Source organism: Pipra filicauda, unplaced genomic scaffold (assembly GCF_003945595.2).
Source record: "Pipra filicauda isolate LSUMZ 115617 unplaced genomic scaffold, ASM394559v2 scaffold18_size4552066_pilon, whole genome shotgun sequence".
In the NCBI taxonomy this organism is placed as follows: Eukaryota; Metazoa; Chordata; class Aves; order Passeriformes; family Pipridae; genus Pipra; species Pipra filicauda.
In genome coordinates, this window is record NW_024104298.1 from 1,913,827 (window position 1) to 1,931,197 (window position 17,371).

General features: G+C 44.5%; 2 protein-coding genes across 5 annotated transcripts in view; one reads left to right on the forward strand and one right to left on the reverse strand.

Moving 5' to 3' along the window:
* USP9X (ubiquitin specific peptidase 9 X-linked) overlaps positions 1-8,729 on the forward strand; it is a 107,103-nt gene extending 98,374 nt beyond the window's left edge. For all 4 annotated transcript variants that reach the window (XM_027741985.2, XM_027741986.2, XM_027741988.2 and 1 more), the window contains one exon: positions 1,276-8,729. In XM_027741985.2, coding sequence (XP_027597786.1) covers positions 1,276-1,410 — 135 coding nt within the window. In that variant the 3' untranslated portion in view covers positions 1,411-8,729. The remainder of the gene's footprint in view (positions 1-1,275) is intronic.
* A 4,545-nt stretch (positions 8,730-13,274) lies between these two features.
* On the reverse strand, positions 13,275-17,371 carry RPL8 (ribosomal protein L8). The gene is made up of 6 exons (XM_027741990.2): positions 17,319-17,371; positions 17,026-17,169; positions 15,200-15,341; positions 14,753-14,971; positions 13,664-13,779; positions 13,275-13,475 (listed from the first exon to the last, which is right to left on the reverse strand). Exons 2-6 carry the CDS (start codon positions 17,161-17,163, stop codon positions 13,317-13,319), a joined length of 774 nt encoding a protein of 257 aa, XP_027597791.1. The 5' UTR covers positions 17,164-17,169; positions 17,319-17,371; the 3' UTR covers positions 13,275-13,316.

Genomic DNA, 17,371 nt, shown 5'->3' on the forward strand with positions numbered 1-17,371 from the left:
TTTTGCCAGGAGCAGTTACACCATATGAGAATTTTATCAGATCAGGGATTAATCATCCACAGAAAGACCTGAGGGACTGATGTCATCACAGTGACTGTATTTGATTCTGTCATATTTATTGACATTGATAATATTTAGTGAGTTGCTTACTCGTTTTCAAATATAAAATCAAGCCTCAAAACCTGAATTTCAGTTTGGATAATTGGAAGGCTTTTGGAAAAAAGCAAATGGCTTTGTGCTATGAACAATGATGTCTAAATCTTAAGTACATACAAAATCTAAATCTGTTTTTACGTTAAATGCCTGCTTTGTTAATATTTTCCAGTGGAAAGCCAGATCTGAAAGAAATCCTTACCAAGGTTTTTTTTTATCGAATTGGCTAATTATTAGATCCTGCACTTAGTTGCCATTTTTGTTCCAATTCATTTTATATATTCCAAATCTGCTAATTTAATTTCCTTTCCTGCCCAAATCCATTTTCCCCTCCATCTTGCTTTCCTTACTTGATGTTCTCAGCAGAGCAGTTGGTAAGTCATGCAGATTTTCCCACTCCTTTCTGAGCTCCCAAGTTCAGACACATTCTGTAACCTCACCATTATCCGTGTGATGTGTTCACTTTCTTGCAAGAGATGGCATTTCTCACTAACACACACAATCCTCATATTCCTGGTTTCTCCACAAACTCTGCAAAACAGTAGATAAATGAGGTGTTTTTGTTGGCCAGATCTGTGTACGACTTCTTAAATTGGGGCAGAGCATCTGCAGAAGACTGCTGGTCTAGATTTCATTCAGTTCTGTAATGTTGAATTTCCCCTTTAAAAATTAAAGTGTGCTGCATAAATACAGGTATGCTTTTTCCATTGTTTTAGGAAAAAAAATCAAGCTGATTGAATCTGTTAATAAAATATATGCACAGTTTAATGTGGCAGCACGTAGGCAACCTCTCTTCGTCTCCTTTTCTTTCTTTTTTGCTGCTTTTTTGCTTTGCATGTAACTGTTTGTTATTCAAAAGCTGAGATTGCTGTTTCAGCTGATCTTGTACCTTTACAGTTGAATGTTTGTTTACCTTCTGTGTAAATCAGAAAGGTAAGTGAAAGGTGTGGATCAGAGGAATGAAGAAGCTGGGATGTGTGTTCATGCAGACGTTGCCACAGGAGAAGTTCGGTGTGCTTGAGGATACGGTTCAGTGGTCTGAATGGAAAGGGGGAAAGCAAACGAGTGAGGAAACATCCCACAGGTTTAAAGCCCCTTTAAACTGTTTCTGTTTTCTTGCAGAATAACCACGTGCATGGACAGCCATATACGGGCCCGGCAGCACATCATATGAACAACCCTCAGCGAACTGGCCAACGAGCACAAGAAAACTACGAAGGCAGTGAAGAAGTTTCCCCGCCTCAGACAAAAGATTAGTGAAATGCACATAATCAATTAACTTGCTCCATCAAGACTGTGCACCCAGGCCTTACAGTCCAACCTTTCTCTGTGTCTGGCTAATATTTAAAACTAGAAAAACTATTCCTAATCAACATGGAGTGGAGAGTCTATTCACTGTCTTATCTGCAGAAAATTTGCTGTCAATATATAACCCGCCTGCAGTGGAAAGTGTATAGTGTTTTGTAATAAATGGCCTGATGCTAATGTGTAAATGGCAAAGGTGTATATAGTATATTAATGTTTGACTGTTAATTCTTGAGCAAGAAACATTTTTTTTTGTCTTGATGAGACTCACAGATCTACAAAAACAAAAAAATAATTTCTTGATATATCTGCTGCGCTCTGCAACCAGTGTTGCCTGCCTCATGGCAGTTGGATCAACTCCTTTATGAAAAAGCCTATCCATGTCAACCACAAAAATAGTTTCATGTTAATTCTTTGCCACTGGAGTCGATTTTACTATGAGCAACGTAATGGCTGGTAACCTTTTAATTATTTGGTTGATGTGGAAAATTGGTGATGTAACATTGTTTCTAGATCTTTTTTCATTGCCTTTTTCATTCTGGTATTAGGTTAATCACTTTGAAGCTATAGTTATGCTGTAACATTTAGCATGGCTTCACACCAAGTTAGTGTAGCCAATGAGGGGAAAAAAAAAAACAAAAACAAACGTGACAGCAGTTGTCCCAATGTGACAACTGTATTGCTCAGAACTTTTTCTTCTTACACCTAGACTATAAAATGGGGAGGGAAAATGTGACAAACAAGTGGTTTTCAGTTTCACATATGTTCCTCACATCTGATGTTTGACAGTTCTCTCTCTGGGTGGGATAAAGAACACTTAGTTTTCAGTAATAGGAATTTAAAAGATTTAAAACAAATATGCAAAAATTTGCTATGCCAGGATGCCTGGAGCATAATAGACTGTATTTGGTGTGCTTGTTTTGTTTCTTTGGTAGAGCTTATTAGATAAATTTCTAACACTTTCCTTCTACTGCATCCCAGTGAAGTGGAAGTCAACAAAATCACAGAGTACTTGTGAGTGCCACTGCACCAAGTTAACTTGCTGGTTTTCTGCTCGTTCACAGTTCTACTTGAAAGCGAGAATTGTCTTAGCTCTTTATCCATTATACAGAAAATCTTAACATTAGAAGCAGGGTTTAAAGATAAAAGAAACTACTGGTTAGTCAAATACAATTCTGAGGTATCTCTATTCCAGAATAAACATTTGTTTAAAGACTTAAAGAAACGCATCAGTAAATACTGTATTTAAATGAAAATTGGTAACTTGAATGTGTGTAATTTTTTTGGAACCTGTCTAAAAACCAAATACCCCTGCAAAACAGATACAGCCCACCCTATACTATTTAAATATTTTGCTGTTTTATTTTATAGAAATTATTTTGCTGAATTCACAAATAGATTTGATTTAAGAAGAATGTTTTGTCCTGTGGTGTGTGTTGTTTTTTGGGGTTTTGTTTTTTAATGGACTGCACAGAAAGGTGAATTCTGTGCAGTGGCACTATGCTGAATTCTGGAACAACAGTCACATTGAGATTCTGTGCACAAAAAAAAAAAAAATTGGCCCTTAAGAATAAAATAATCAGGACAATTACACTGTAAAAGTTTCTTAATGTGATTTATCTTGTACTTTTTGTATGTTTTTATATATACATATATATATTTAAGAGCACAAGCTTGATGGTGTTTTTTACAAATGAGTTGATAGAAACAAAGCTGCTTATCAAATTAAAGGTCTGTAGTTTTGAAATGAACAATGGCAAATCCAGTTGCAAGTGCATTCTTAGGCATTTAGTGTAACAAGGGAGGGACACAGAAGATTTTTGAATATGCTTGTGTAGTGATGATCACTTTTATGCTTCCATGTTTTTCCTAGTGCTAAAATTAATTCAGATTTTTTCATAGTTTTTTAGTAACACCATTTTACCTGGACTTAGTAAATTTGAATAAAGTGTTCCCATTTATGTTTGGGAATGCTTGTTGGAGGTTTTAACTAAAAAAAAATTCTACCCTGAGTTCTCAAGTTGAAATAGTTCATATTTATTTGGACCAGTAATTGTTAAACAAGCTATCTCAGAGGCAATTATTACGTATTTTTTACGATATAGGTAAAATATATAATGTGCTAGTTCAGCCTTGCCAAATGTGTTTGCTTTTAATAGTGCAATGATTGTAGAGACATGTCAAACCTGTGACACTTTAAGGCTGTGGCTTTCTTCAGCCGTACCCACCCCGTCCCTGAACTGGGAATGGCTGCAGTGGCAGTTGTTTTTTCAGGCAGCAAATTGAGAATGTTGTGCATCTTTGTGACGTGAAGAAGGATAAGCCCGTCTTGTTTGCTGCAGCTGCTGCTTTTAGAACAGGTGTAAGGTGCAATGTTTTCTTCACTCTGGGCAAAACAGTTTTGAATTGTACTTAACAAATACTGTACAAGCAAAAAGTTTGATATGCATGTTACTGGTGCAGCATCTTGGCAGGTGATTTTCAGGCGACACACCTGGTGATACCTCGTTGGTGATGGCACACACTTTAAAGCAGTCGTCCTCAAAGTGCCTAAAGATTTAATTCCCCCCTCACTAATTTCAGTCCTGTTTTTCTGTTCAGAACAGTTTCTAGGGAATCTCTGGTCTTCCATAAAACGAGCCAATAAATAGTAAAGCAATTACTCGTGTTCCTGGCAGTGTGACACGGAATACATAGAAACTGAAAATCCATAGGTGATGTTAAATGGGGTTTAATGTGTAGTTTGACCTCGAGGGTCAAACTTAACCCTCTTAACTACTTCTCTTGTGCGTTTGGATTGTGGTTGTTTAGTGACTAAAATAAGCTTTTTAACACTTGCTACTTGTCAGTGTTAAAAAGAGTACAGCCATATATAAAAGGAGTTCAGTCACTGTTGGCGTATCAGTAAATGTGCTGCGTTTCAGTCACAGAGTTGGTCACCTGCACCTGTGTTACCCTTTGACAACAAGGAGAGGGCTCAGGGTTCAGTCAGAGCTTGTTTGTCCTGCAGGACCCCATCTCGTGGTGATGGACAAGCAGAACAGGACTCTGCTTGACTTGGAATTTTTCACATTATTCTCCCTGCTGACTGCCAGCTCTGAAAATTTGAGTTCTCTATTTTTCAAGCTGGTGTATCTTACTGAAATGGAACCAGAAAGAAAATAAATTCCCCAATGACATTTCTTTTTTTTTTTTTTCCCCAAAGTGAAACTTCAGACAACATGAGAGATTTGTGTTATCATAATTGCTGTTATGCCTTCTCAGCCACTTTGTTGTGCCTAGCTTGTGTGTTTTAGCATATGTATCATGAAAAAGCACTTATGGTTCCAAAACTTCCTATATATTTCCTGAGTTCCAGGAGAGAATGAGATTAGCCATTCTGCCAAAGCTAAAATGGGCAAAAATTGGCTGCTGTAGCAATTTCCTCCATTTTTGGTTTCAATAAATTTTGTCTACCTCTGAGTCTTTTGCCAGAAAGGCTGATAAACTGTGTCATGGCAAAGTGGCTCAATGTTTTTGTTGGTGTGAGTTGCAGTTACTGGGCGTTGCAGGGAGGCTTTCAGTGCAATGGATTTAACTTCAAATGAAAGCTAAAGACTGACTGTAGAAATTAGGGGAACAAGTGGCATGTTAGTAAATTTGAAGAGTAACCAATTAAGTGTTTAAATATCTTAACTAAACCTTGTTAGTTCACACTTGCGAATACACATTGAAAGCAAATTCCTCCTAGTGATCAAAGACACACACCTTAATTTTTGGGAGGGTGAGATGCTGATGCTGACCTCACATTTCTTAAGACAGGTGAGGGAGTTTCCCTTTTGTGGCCCAGCTTCAGCACAGTGTAATCAGGACAACAGTAATTTTTGGCTCCCCATCTTCTTACTTTCTATGCTCTCCATCATGTTCATGATACCACTTTTTTCACAGCCATGAGGTCTTGGGAACAAAGTCCTGCCTTCTATAGGGCCAGGCAAGACAGGCTTTCTGGGGAGCAGTAGGAGCTGTCTTGTACGTGCTGTGTGCTGCACAGTGGTGCTGCAGGAACAAAGCAAGGGCAGAGGAACCCAGCTGCTTTCTCCTGCAGAGTTTCTGATCCTCTTCCAGGTGGTCTCATGAAGAGGACAACAGCAAGCCCCTCTTTTAGGCTCAGTGCACTTTCTCCTGGTTTGCAGCTGGGATCAGAGCACACTGGAGCAGTGACCTCCCTGTGTGTGCCCTCTGTGCCATTCCAGGGTGTCCATGTCCCTACCTTCTCGTGGTCTTTGGGGATTGTCATGTCAGTTCAGTCACTTACACTGGGACTTGCCCTCTATTCCAGCCTGGACAGCTGTGCTGGGCTGGAAGGGCTTTAACCAACCCCAGCACTGTCACTTTTCACACTGTGGAGCTTTGTAAGGTTCACAGCATAAATGCCCTTTTATTTCTGAGTCAGCTCCCTCGGGGTGACTGTTTTAAAGTGTCCAGTAGCCATTCCTTTGTCCTTTTCTACTGGAGCAACTGCTCAGTCCCACTCCTGCAGTGTGTGTTAGGGTAGGCTGTTCGTGGAATTGTGTTGATGTATTTTCCAGCCATTAAATTCAGAAATCCTCATCCTGTAATCTGATTTTCTAATGCAAGTTGTGATGGATCCCTGGATTTCAACAGCATTTGTGTGAGTTCAGTTGATTTAAGCACTGCAGGAGTGGAAGTTGGTGACGTGTTGCAGGGGTCAAGCCAGATCAGTCAGTGGGTGGCACAAAAGACAGATCTCTCTCTTGTTTGCAGACAGTGAAATCAAAACAAGAACGAGGGAATGAGTTTCTGAAGGAGAAAAACACTCTCCTGAATAAGGGCTAACTTTTCATTGGATTTTTAAATACCCAATTCCGTATTTTTTAGCTTTAGAATTCCTTAGAGCCACTTTTTGATAATAAAACTGACCTACAGGCTGTTTCCTTGGAAGAATTAATATAGCCTTAATCACATCAGCACAATTCTGAAGTGACAGGGTCATTCTTCAGTGGTCAAAATAATGTGCAAAAAATGTCTCCTAGTCTTTAACCATGAGCTAACCTTGAGGAATGGAAATAAGAGAAAAAAGGGTCTGTGAATTCGTCCAAAATCTAATCATAGAAAAATAAGATCATTCCCTTCTTCTCTGTCTCTGTACTATTCAAAATGTCTGGTAGTGTTAATTTTTGTTCTTAAGTTTGCAACAGCTATCCCAGTAACTTGGTTTGTGTTGCCCAAGGTGGTGTCAGCTGCACAGCCTGCAGCGTCCTGATGGGTTTGCAGTGACGTCCCTTTTAGTCCTCACCAGAGGAAAGCCTTTAAATGTTTGGGTTTTTTCCCCAAATCGTCATTTCCATTGTGATGTGCTGTTTCTGTTTCCATACAATGCCCAGGGCTGGAAGAATGCTTTCCAAGTGTGGTTTCACCTGAGCCATTAAGCGAGCAGTTCTGTTCCCTTGCTGTAGTGACACCTCTGTAGGTGCAGCTTTTAAAAGTATCAGCCTTCTTTTTGTAGCTTTATTTATTGAAATGCTGCTCAGTTCTTGTCCCTCCACCCCCAAATTCCTGTCCATCATTTCTTGTGATTCTTTCTTACGGAGTTTTTCCACTCTGGATTGTAAAGGTCATTTTTATATTTAATATTTTTGTATTTTCTTGGAATCAAATCCCTTCACTTGCCATGATGTTGTTTACCTCCTTTTTTTTTTTTTACTTACACCTGTTGTCCTGCTGTTTGCTGCTGCTGCTGCAAAAAAAAAGTGCTTGCCAGGCAGCCTCCAAAGCAGAGCTTTTTACTGTGCAGTAGCAGCAGCCTTGACCCAGGTGGGCTTTGTCATCTCTCAAATCTCCTCGTAATTTGTGTGGGATTGGAAGGCTTTGTGCTCCTGATGGCAGCCAGGAATTCTGATAGCTCGTGGCTTATTGGGTTTCTTCGGCTGATTAGTTGGTTGGGTTTTTTTCCCCCTTCATTTTCTATCTTGAACAGTTGGTTTGTACAGATGAACAAAACCAGTAGGTTTTGCTGGAATCTACTCTGGAAAAGAAGGCTGATTGAAAATGTGGACACAATATACTTGATTGTATTTAAATATCTGGTAGGTGCTTTAAAGTCCTCAGAAGGTCTTCTGGAAGCAAATTCTAAAGCTTAGAAATGTGAAGACTAGGTCTTCAGGATTTAATGATAGAAATTCTATCAGCCTCCCCTGTGCGTGGTTAGGGACAGGTGAAATAGCAGAAATGGGAGTATTTCCCTGAAGGGAGAGGTCATGCTCTGTGAAATCCCTGGGGAACTGGAAATGGGCTTTTCTCTGGCCCCACACACCCACTGGCAGCAGCTTGTGAGCCCTCCCGGTGTGAACTGTCCTGAACCACAGGATCCCCGGGAACCGAGGAGCTGATTCCTGGCAGGAACTTGAGATTAAGTAGCATGTAAAAGCATTTTCTATCCTTTTTCTCCTCTTAAGATCTGTACCAAGTCGAATCCTCTGAGCAAATACAGGGAGTGGGCTGAGCGAGGGGCTTCCCCAGCTGCCTCTGTGAATACTTTCTACCTCTTGACGTTCTTTGCCGGCTGTTCCGCCGGGAGCGGCTCCAGCAGCGCGGGAGCTGCTGTGGGTCGGGCCAACACAGGTGCACAAAGACCTGGTGGGGCTGTTTGCTGGGCAGGCACGGGCAGTCCCTGCCTCCCCTGGGGATGTACGGGATCATTCGGGGTACCTGTGTTTGCATCAAAGTGGAGGAACTGGCATTTTTCAGGTGGCACCACATGGACTCACAAACACTCCTTACTCAGCCTCTCGTGCTGCCTCAGTTCCCGTGTGGAGTAGCATCAAATCCGTTCACAACTAATGTTCAAATAATGGAACTGTAGGGAGGAACTTGGGTTTCCAGCTGGGTTTAGAAAGGGAGGGATGTGAGAATGTGAAAAGCCAGGGTTCTGCAGATCAACCCAGGTGTTTATCTAGAATAAAAAAATGTTTCTGATTGCTACTGTGGTTGTGTGTAAGACTGAAATGCTGAAAGAGGACTGTGTAACCCTCCCACTCCGAGTCTGAGAGAGACCTGGCATTGGCTTTCTGAACACTTCTGCAACCTGAACCAAAAACCTGCTGTGGGAATGTAGACTTACCATAGAGCTGTGGAAGAAAACTTCAATCGTGTCACTTCTCTCGGTCTTCAGAGCAGTCAACATGGTTTTGATGTAGGTTTTAGATTATGTATATATAAATCTGATTGAAGTACCAACAGCAAACCATAAATAAAATGTGGACTTAATTGAAGAATGGGCTAGTGGAGGCCTCTTGTGTTGAATTTATTAAAATACAATCTAACAAAGTTGTTGATGGAGGAGACTCGCTGTGATGAAGACAGGGAAATAATAGCTGGGATGTCCTCAAGTTGGGAAAGTAGCCAGGTTTTGCTGCTGCCTTTGAACCTGTTGTAGCACCTGAGGACCAGCTTGATTGTGCTGTAGTGGCTGGAGAAGAGCTGGATGCATGGAAATGCTCCTGGGTATCATCCCACCTTCGTGCCTGCTGAGGGCCAAAGGCTTCCGTGAGTGGCACTGGCCTCTCCTCGGAACAAGGGGTTATTCCAGGGACAGGTATCCTCTCACATTCCAGGCTGGCAGAAGCTGCTGCAGCTGCTGCAGAGCTGCTCTTACCCTGTTTCCACAAGGTGCCCATTGCCCAGTTGCTTTGCTCTGCCAAGGCCATCACCTAAAGGAATGTGAGGTGGGTGTGAAAGAGCTACGGGAAACCTCTGCTTCTCTGTGTTTGCCCTTGAAGATTTGTAAATGAAAATGCAAATTACTGTAGTACTGACATTAAATAAACCTGTTTGAACAAGACATCATGGAAGCAGGTAACACAAGAGGTTCCACCTCAGCGTGAGGAAGAACTTCATGTTGAGGGTGGTGGAGCACTCAAACAGCTGCCCAGGGAGGTCCTGGAGTCTCCCTCTCTGGAAACATTCCAAAGCCACGTGGACACAGTCATGTGTCACCTGCTCCAGGTGACCCTGCCTTGGCAGGGGGGCTGGACTGGAGGATCTCCAGAGGTCCCTTCCAACCCTGACAGTTCTGTGATTCTGTAACACCTGAGTTTGTGGGTCTGTTCAGTCAGTGTCACCCATCTGAGGGGACCTGCCTGTGAATTCCTGGACATCCACGTGTTAGCAAAAATGAGAATTCAGGATACACTCTGGATGAATCCCAACCGGTCACTGCTGGTTGGGGGGTTGCTGTAAAATGGGAGAAGAAAGCTTTTGATGAAGGCAGCAAAAATGCAAAGTGACTCCTACAAATGTTTCTGTTCTCACATTTCTCTCTGAGAAACTGTTAATGCCACAGGACAAAAAAAGCCTTTTTTTAATTTAACTTCTATGGAGGCTATAATGATTTATTGATCACCAGACTCCTTGAAACCTTTCAGAATTTGGGCTCCTGTGGTTTTTACATTAGCTGAAAATACAGCCCAAAGCATTTTCCTTAGATTTGACAGATACTTACCTGGTAACTTCAGCATAACAGCATCGTTATCTTATTGCTGAAGCTGGTTTGCCTCTGATCTTTTTTGCAGAAACTCTCTGGATGTGTTTACTCTGACTTTTTTCTACCTCACACTGCTTCCTTTCATCTCCTTTTGCATTTCCTCCCTCCCTGCACCAGAGGTGTGGCAGATTGTGGATCCTCCAGAATTTCTCCCCCCTTCTGGTTTATCAAGGGTGGGCAGTCAGGACTGGGAGATGGTGCTGTGGAAAGCCCTGGAGCAGGGATCCTTCCCCATCCCTGGGTGAATTCCTGCTCCTGCCGTGTGAGTCTTAGCACAAGGTAGAAATGTTTGGTCTGTGCAGGAGCCGTCGGGCTGCGGAGGTGTTGGAAGGGGATAATGATGTTAATGAGAGGGTTCTGTTACTGTGAAAGATCTTGTGATAAGTGTTGATGCTTAGGTAGCACTTCGTGTTCCTCAATACGCCCTTAAAAAAGTGTAAAGAAAATGCTGTTTGGTCTTTCCGTAGGTGAGAATTTGAAGCCCTTTTAAAGGAAGACCTTTTAGTGCTTCACTGGTATGTATCTTTTTTTTTCCTTCTTTTTAATTTTTTTCTTTTAGCAAACAAAGCCTTATACTGGAAATAACCTCTGAAATTTCTGCAGGAACACTTCACATCTGTCTTTAAAACAGAGTTGGCTTCATTTCAAGATTTCTGATGTCCTTGTAACCATGCTAATCCTTACAAGAAGTTTTTTATTATTATTTTGATAATAAGCACGGCTGTATTTGACCACTCATGTAGTAGCTCATGTCCTCTGTGCAGCATTAGGGCTGGGAATGGAGACAATCATCTGTGAAGTATCCTGGACAGAAACTACATAAGCAAATCAACTGCATTCTGTCACGCTGATGAGAACTGCTCGTTTGAGCCAGAGGTTCCTGGGTATGATATATAATTAAAGTATAATTGCAATTATACAATTATTCCCATGGCAGGGGGCTTGGAACTAGATCATCTTTAAGGTCCCATGTGTTTTGTATGCAACATTGTTTATTTTGCTAATTGACATTCAAAAGTGGTTTTGTGTTTCTTCAGTAGAGCTCAGACGTCCGCCCACCTCACCAGCCATGGCTGGAGAGGAAGGCTCCCTGCTCCTTTGCAGTGTCCCTGTCCTGTTGAATTTCTGGTTTCTACAGAAATTCTGGATTCAGAAGGATCCACTGCCCTGCTCAGCTGAACCTCCTGACACTCCACTCAGCCCTCGCAGAGGCCAAGGACTGACTTTCACTTCAGTCCCATTTTCACATTCAGTACTTCCACAGATCCTCCCAGCTTGTTAGGAACTCAACAGTATATTTTTATTATTCTTGTTGCATTGTTAGTTCTCTTTAACTTCCCCTGTCAGGTAACCTGCTGGAGCTTAAATGAGACCCTCACTTTGGAAAATATATTTCAGTTTACTTCAATTTTTCATTTTAGGTTGGCTTCTTTAAAGCCTCTGATTTTTCAGTCATTCACTTCATCTAATTTGCTCTTCCCTCCTATTTTTCATACATTTTTAGCACTGAGGTGCTAGGGGACAGAATTTTGCCCTGAGAGAGTGTTTATCTTGTGGTTGTTTTCCAGTGTCACTGTGGCTTTTTTAAGTTCCATGTTCATGTTTGTAACAGGAGACTGTACTGTTATAGTTACTCACAACACGGGGTTTGGTGATTGTACCAAAATCTCCAAAATCCTCATACCACTGTGAATTTAAAGAGACTGAACATTGCATCCTGTATATTTACATTAAATGTATTAGCTGCCCTCAGCACCAAAAAGTGCTAGTTTATTTATTTGTGCAATTATTCCCTACCCATTGATTTAATGCACTGATCCCCTGGCTGTTGGCTGTGAACACCTGTGGGACGCTGTCAGAGCCTGGGATCAGCAGCAGAGGTGACAAGTGTCAGTAACCATCTCCCCCTTCCCTAGAAAATATATGGAGTCTAAGGGGCCCAAGCGTGGTTGGAAACCATTGTTTCTGCGAGTCCTTTAGGTCATTTAATGCAAATTGTTCTGGAATATTAAATACTGCACCTGTTCTTCAGATGGTGTTTGGAGGGTATGTTATATTAGGTCCATGTCAGGAGAACACAGGCACATGAACAGCTTCTGTTCTCGTGGCAAAAACATGAGATGTGAACTTTACAAACTCTGATGGTATTGGGAGAGTATAAACAGAAACAAAACCTGTCATTGCTTTCTTTATTTCCCCCAAAGGGGATCTGATGCCTTTTTCCAAGGTGTGTGGCCTAGGGTATTTCCTTCTCTATAGACATGTGACGAGCTCCACTATTGGTTTTGTGGGTGGATATAGGAAATTACTTTTCCTGCTTTGCATTCCACTGGATTCCCACCAATGTAAGTCACACTCGTGTGAGGTCTGGCTGCAGTGCCCTCAGCACTGACCCCTGTGGCACAGCCAGAGCTGCTGCAGATCAGCAGGAGCCCTGGCTTTAGTTGTGCTCAGATGTGAATGAGCTTCAGCTGCTTTGAGATTTGTACTTTTTTTTCCCTCCAAAGGCCAGTTCAGAAAAGCTGTGAATAAAGCCATTTTGCAATAAACCCCATCACTTCTCTCTCACCGCCCTCCAAAAAGCTGACTTTTCACAGGACAGCTGTTCTTATGAGAACACAGCTTCCCAGTGGGACTTCAGTGCTACTGCCCATGTTACTACAGCACCTTGGAACATGCCATCATGAACAGCTTGCACAGGGGAGAATTTTGAAGCTGTCTGCCCTTTCTAAACACTGATGAGTAAAGGGGCAGGTTGTGTGATACCTTAAACTTCTGAGTTTGTGCTCAAAGGAAGCATCTTTGATTTGACTGGAGCCCGATGATTCCAAAAGGAAGCCCAAACCTTACAGTGACAGTAGCTGAAACACTACCTCTGTAAGGAGCTCTCCAAAGAAACAGAGCAGATAAAAATGGAAAACCATTATGTTAAGAGACTATGAACTTGGGAAACTGAGCACCCTTTCACCACTTCATCCAAATTCCCAAGTTAAGCCAGGTAACCAAGGGATAACTTGACTGGTCTGTAATGCTTTGTCAGGCCTAAGCAACCCCGTAACCAGGCCAGTGTTAGCATCACACCAGGGCACAAGAGCATCCACACCAAGTGTTACTCCAGCCTGCAGGACCAGCGCACAGACAAACTGCTGGCTGAGAGAATCCCCTTACTCTTCAAGGCAAGGGGGGAAAAACAACCCTTTATCTCCACTCAACTTGTTTATCATCCCTATTTTAGCCCCACTGCAGCTGCAGACACCACGAACTTCACACAAGCTCTGTTGGGACGAATTTATTGTGTAACCTCCACAGAGGTTGTTTAGTTCTCCTTCTCCTGCACAGTCTTTGTTCCCCTCAGCCTGCCCGTGCGACGGGCAGCGATGAGACCGACCTTGCGCCCGGCGGGAGCGTCTCTCCGGATGGTCGAGGGCTTCCCGATGTGCTGGTGGTTACCCCCTCCGAAGGGATGTTCTACAGGCTGTGGAGAGGGAAGGCAAGCCAGCAATGTAACCATGTAACAAGTAAAGGGTGTCTAACAGCAATAACTCAAGGGGACAGGAAGTTTAACTGCTTCGCTTTTCACGTGGTGCAGTGATTATCTCGTCCCTGCATCACACAAACCCTTTCCAAAGTGCAAGGAAGGACAGTGACTGCAAACAGACTCACGTTCATGGCCACACCACGGACACGTGGCCAGCAGTTCCTCTTGGCCTTGTACTTGTGGTAGGCCCTGCCAGCCTTCAGGATGGGCTTGTCAATACGGCCTCCGCCGGCAACGATTCCTGGAGGGAACAGCAGGAATGGTAACACACAAATAGAACACATAAGAGAACAAAATAAAGTGTTTAACACTAATCCCTAATGACATTCAAGTTCTAAGACTGAGTTTCTGAAGACCAATCTCAAGCCATCCCAGCTGGGTTCAACCCAGTAAGTTCCAGCCATCGCCAGTGAGATCAGAGTCGAGCTACAGCCACACACTGAGGGCTCTGCAAGGGGACACACTCTTTAGATACTGCTTTTCAACCCCTTCACAAAGGTTTAAGAGTTTTTAAAGCACTGCCAGTTTTACTGCTCAAATTTCTTGTGCAACATTAACAGTTTTGCAACTAATGCATGAATCGAAAGAGCTCAGGGAACTATGAAGAACTCTGAGTTTTATACCTACTTCATTATTTATTGAGTCAATTTTACCAGAGTAACGCACCAGATTCCTCATTTAGGTGTCTTCTACGCAGAAGCAGGCCAGTGACACCAGCAGCCACCTCAGCTGTCAGTCAGGTGTACAACAAACCTGGCAAAGCCTCTGCTTTTTGGAAGTTGTCTTGTCATTCCCTGTCAGACTTCCCAGAACACTCCACCCACCTGACACCACCTCCAGCACTGCCCTGCAGGCTTGCTCTGTACCAAAAGCATCAATGCCACTTTTCACAGAAGTCTTTCCCCAAGGACTGCAGATTCTACAGACTGAGCAATTCCACCACAACGGAGGACAGTGAGCATCTACTGTTCTGTCCTCTCACTAGGTCACACCACCTCCAAATTTAGGTCACCACTACCCAAAGGCAGTGCAGGTATAACATACAAACCAAGGAGGCCCTGAGCACAGACTATACTGGTGTGTAACCCTGGGTCCAGCCTGCAAATGACCCTTTTTTTCAAGATGGTTGTTACAAACTGGGACCCAGTTTGAAAGGTTCCTTAGCAGTGACAAGCAGCTCAGTGACCAGACAAGTTCATAGCTCTGTTCCTTACCAACAACAGCTCTGTTTGCAGAAGAAATCACTTTCTTGGAGCCAGAGGGCAGCTTCACTCTGGTTTTCTTCGTTTCAGGGTTGTGAGAGATGACTGTGGCGTAGTTCCCAGAGGCACGTGCCAGCTTCCCACGGTCACCGGGCTTCTCCTCCAGGCAGCACACGATGGTGCCCTCTGGCATGGTGCCCACAGGCAGGACATTACCGATGTTTAGCTGAGCTGCAAAGAGCAACCAGAGCAGCCACAACTTCATTTGGGTACTTGGAGTTCCAGTTCTATTTAACACAGGCCTCGTGCACAAGAGGGTGGCACTGCACGGAGCCTCCGGCAGCGGCCGGGGCACATTTTAGGGTTCGACCTGGAACACCTGTTCCATGTCGAGTGTGGAGAAAGGTGTTGGGACACTCAACGTGCTGCCCTTGCCCAGGCAGCCCCCCCAAGACCCACCTTTCTTGCCACAGTACACGAACTGGCCGGTGTGGATGCCCTCGGCGGCGATGAACAGCTCCGTGCGCTTCTTGAACCGGTACGGATCACGGAACGCGATCTTGGCCAGGGGAGCGCCCCGGCCTGGGTCGTGGATAATGTCCTGTGGGAATGTAGAGCTGCCTCAGAGCAGGACACAGGCTTTGCCATGGGTTCTGCACAAATCAAAGAACTCGGAAAACTGGAGATGAGTACTCCAACATAACTGTCACTTTTCAAGGGGGTCTGGATTCCTCCCGACACAAATGAGCTGAAGATTCACATCTGTAAGGATGCAACCTCCAATATCTGCATCACATCAACACATCAGGGAAAAATTCCTCACTGTGAGGGTGGTCCTGCATTGGAATAGCTGGCCCAGAGAGGCTGTGGGTGCCCATCCCTGGAAGTGTTCAAGGCCAGGCTGGATGGGGCTCCAAGCACCCTGGGATAGTGGAAGGTGTCCCTGCCCATGGCAGGGGGGTGGAACAAGATGGTCTTCAAGGTCCCTTCCAGCCCAACCCAAACTGTTGTGTGATCACAAAAGAATGACCCTGGTTAAGTGTGCTGCTTGTAACTAATCCTGTCTGAACAGTTTTGTTCCTTATTTTCCTACTGAGAAATTCACTTTGCCCAGTCACCTCTGGGCAGAGACAGAGCTGGGCAAAGGCAGGGATTTCTCCATGTGTTTTTTTGAGAGTGAAAGTGTTTCTAACCTTTATAATATCAGGTACAACAAAGTTACAGAAGTTCCTAAATCAGGAAGCACAAGGCTTAATGACTTAATGTTTCTTTTACTCTTGGAAAAACAAGTCAATTCTGCTCCCGGAGTACATTGAGATTAAAACACACAACCATGTATTTACAGACAAGTGACTGTGACACACCTCTTAGATGTGCCTATTTTCCAGGACAGCTCAGATGCTGTTGGTGCCCAGTACTGATGCTTTTTTCTGTTTTTTTCAAGCTTCCCTGCCTACCTTTCATCACCACCTTAGTTACAGTGAGAGTGAATGAAGTTCTCTCTACAGCCTGGAGATGACGGTGCCCTACAAAGCTGAAGGGATGCTCAGAGCACCCAACCAGGTACCTGTGGCACTGTTTGCAGTCACTGACACCCAAAAAGTACCTGCAGCACACCTGAACCACTCTATCACACCCCAAAGTACTGCCCTGCCCCCACTGCTCAAGACCAAGAGGATGGACACCTCTTAGTGATTTCAAAGACTGGGTTTTTTAATGTGAAATCAACTACACGGACACCTCTCCCCACCTGTCTTTCCCAGGCACAGGGAATTCTGAAGACAACATAAAACCACAATATTTCCTACAGAAAACCTGATGTTCCTACATAAAATCTGACATTTCTACACTAGCAAAGCTCCAACAAAAAAATCCTACTGCTGGCTACGTGCTGCCACCTTTACCTAGGTGCTCCCATAAATCCCAAGTAGTTTAACTTCCAGAGGGACCTGATTATTTAACAAAAAGAGAGATGCCTGAATAAGGCACGGCCTGAATAAGGTATGGCCAGGACAAGGCACGGCCTGAATAAGGTATGGCCAGGACAAGGAATAGCCGCAGGGCACTGGGGAGAGCGGGAAAGGCTTTGGATACCCCTCGGGAGGAGCGGAGAGATGGGCTGGGCTGGGATCCCGCACAAGAGGAGCAGAGGGATGGGCATCCCGGAACGGGCACCCCAGGAGCAGGGACACGCCGGGAGCAGGGACACCCCGGGAGCAGGGACACCCCGGGAGCAGGGACACCCCGGGAGCAGGGACACCCCGGGAGCAGGGGCCCGGCCGTACCTTGACGATGCCCTTGATGTATCCGTGCCGCTCGGCGAAGTCCACGGCGCGGAGCTTGGCCGGGCCCTTCCTGTGCTTCACGTGTGCGCGGAACACGGAGCCCGCGCCTTTCCTCTGCCCGCGGATGACGCGTCCCATGGCGCCCTGCGGGGACACACCGGAACAGCCCCGTCAGCGACAGCCGGTCCCTGTTGCCCTCCCCGTGCCCGTCGCGCAGCCCCCGTGCCGGCCGGGCGCGGGGGGCGACCGATGGAAGCGGATCGGGATCGGGATCGCGGCCGGGCCGCTCCTACCTCAGTGCGGCCTCCACCGGAAAGAAGGAAGTGGCGACGTCACGGCCGCGCGG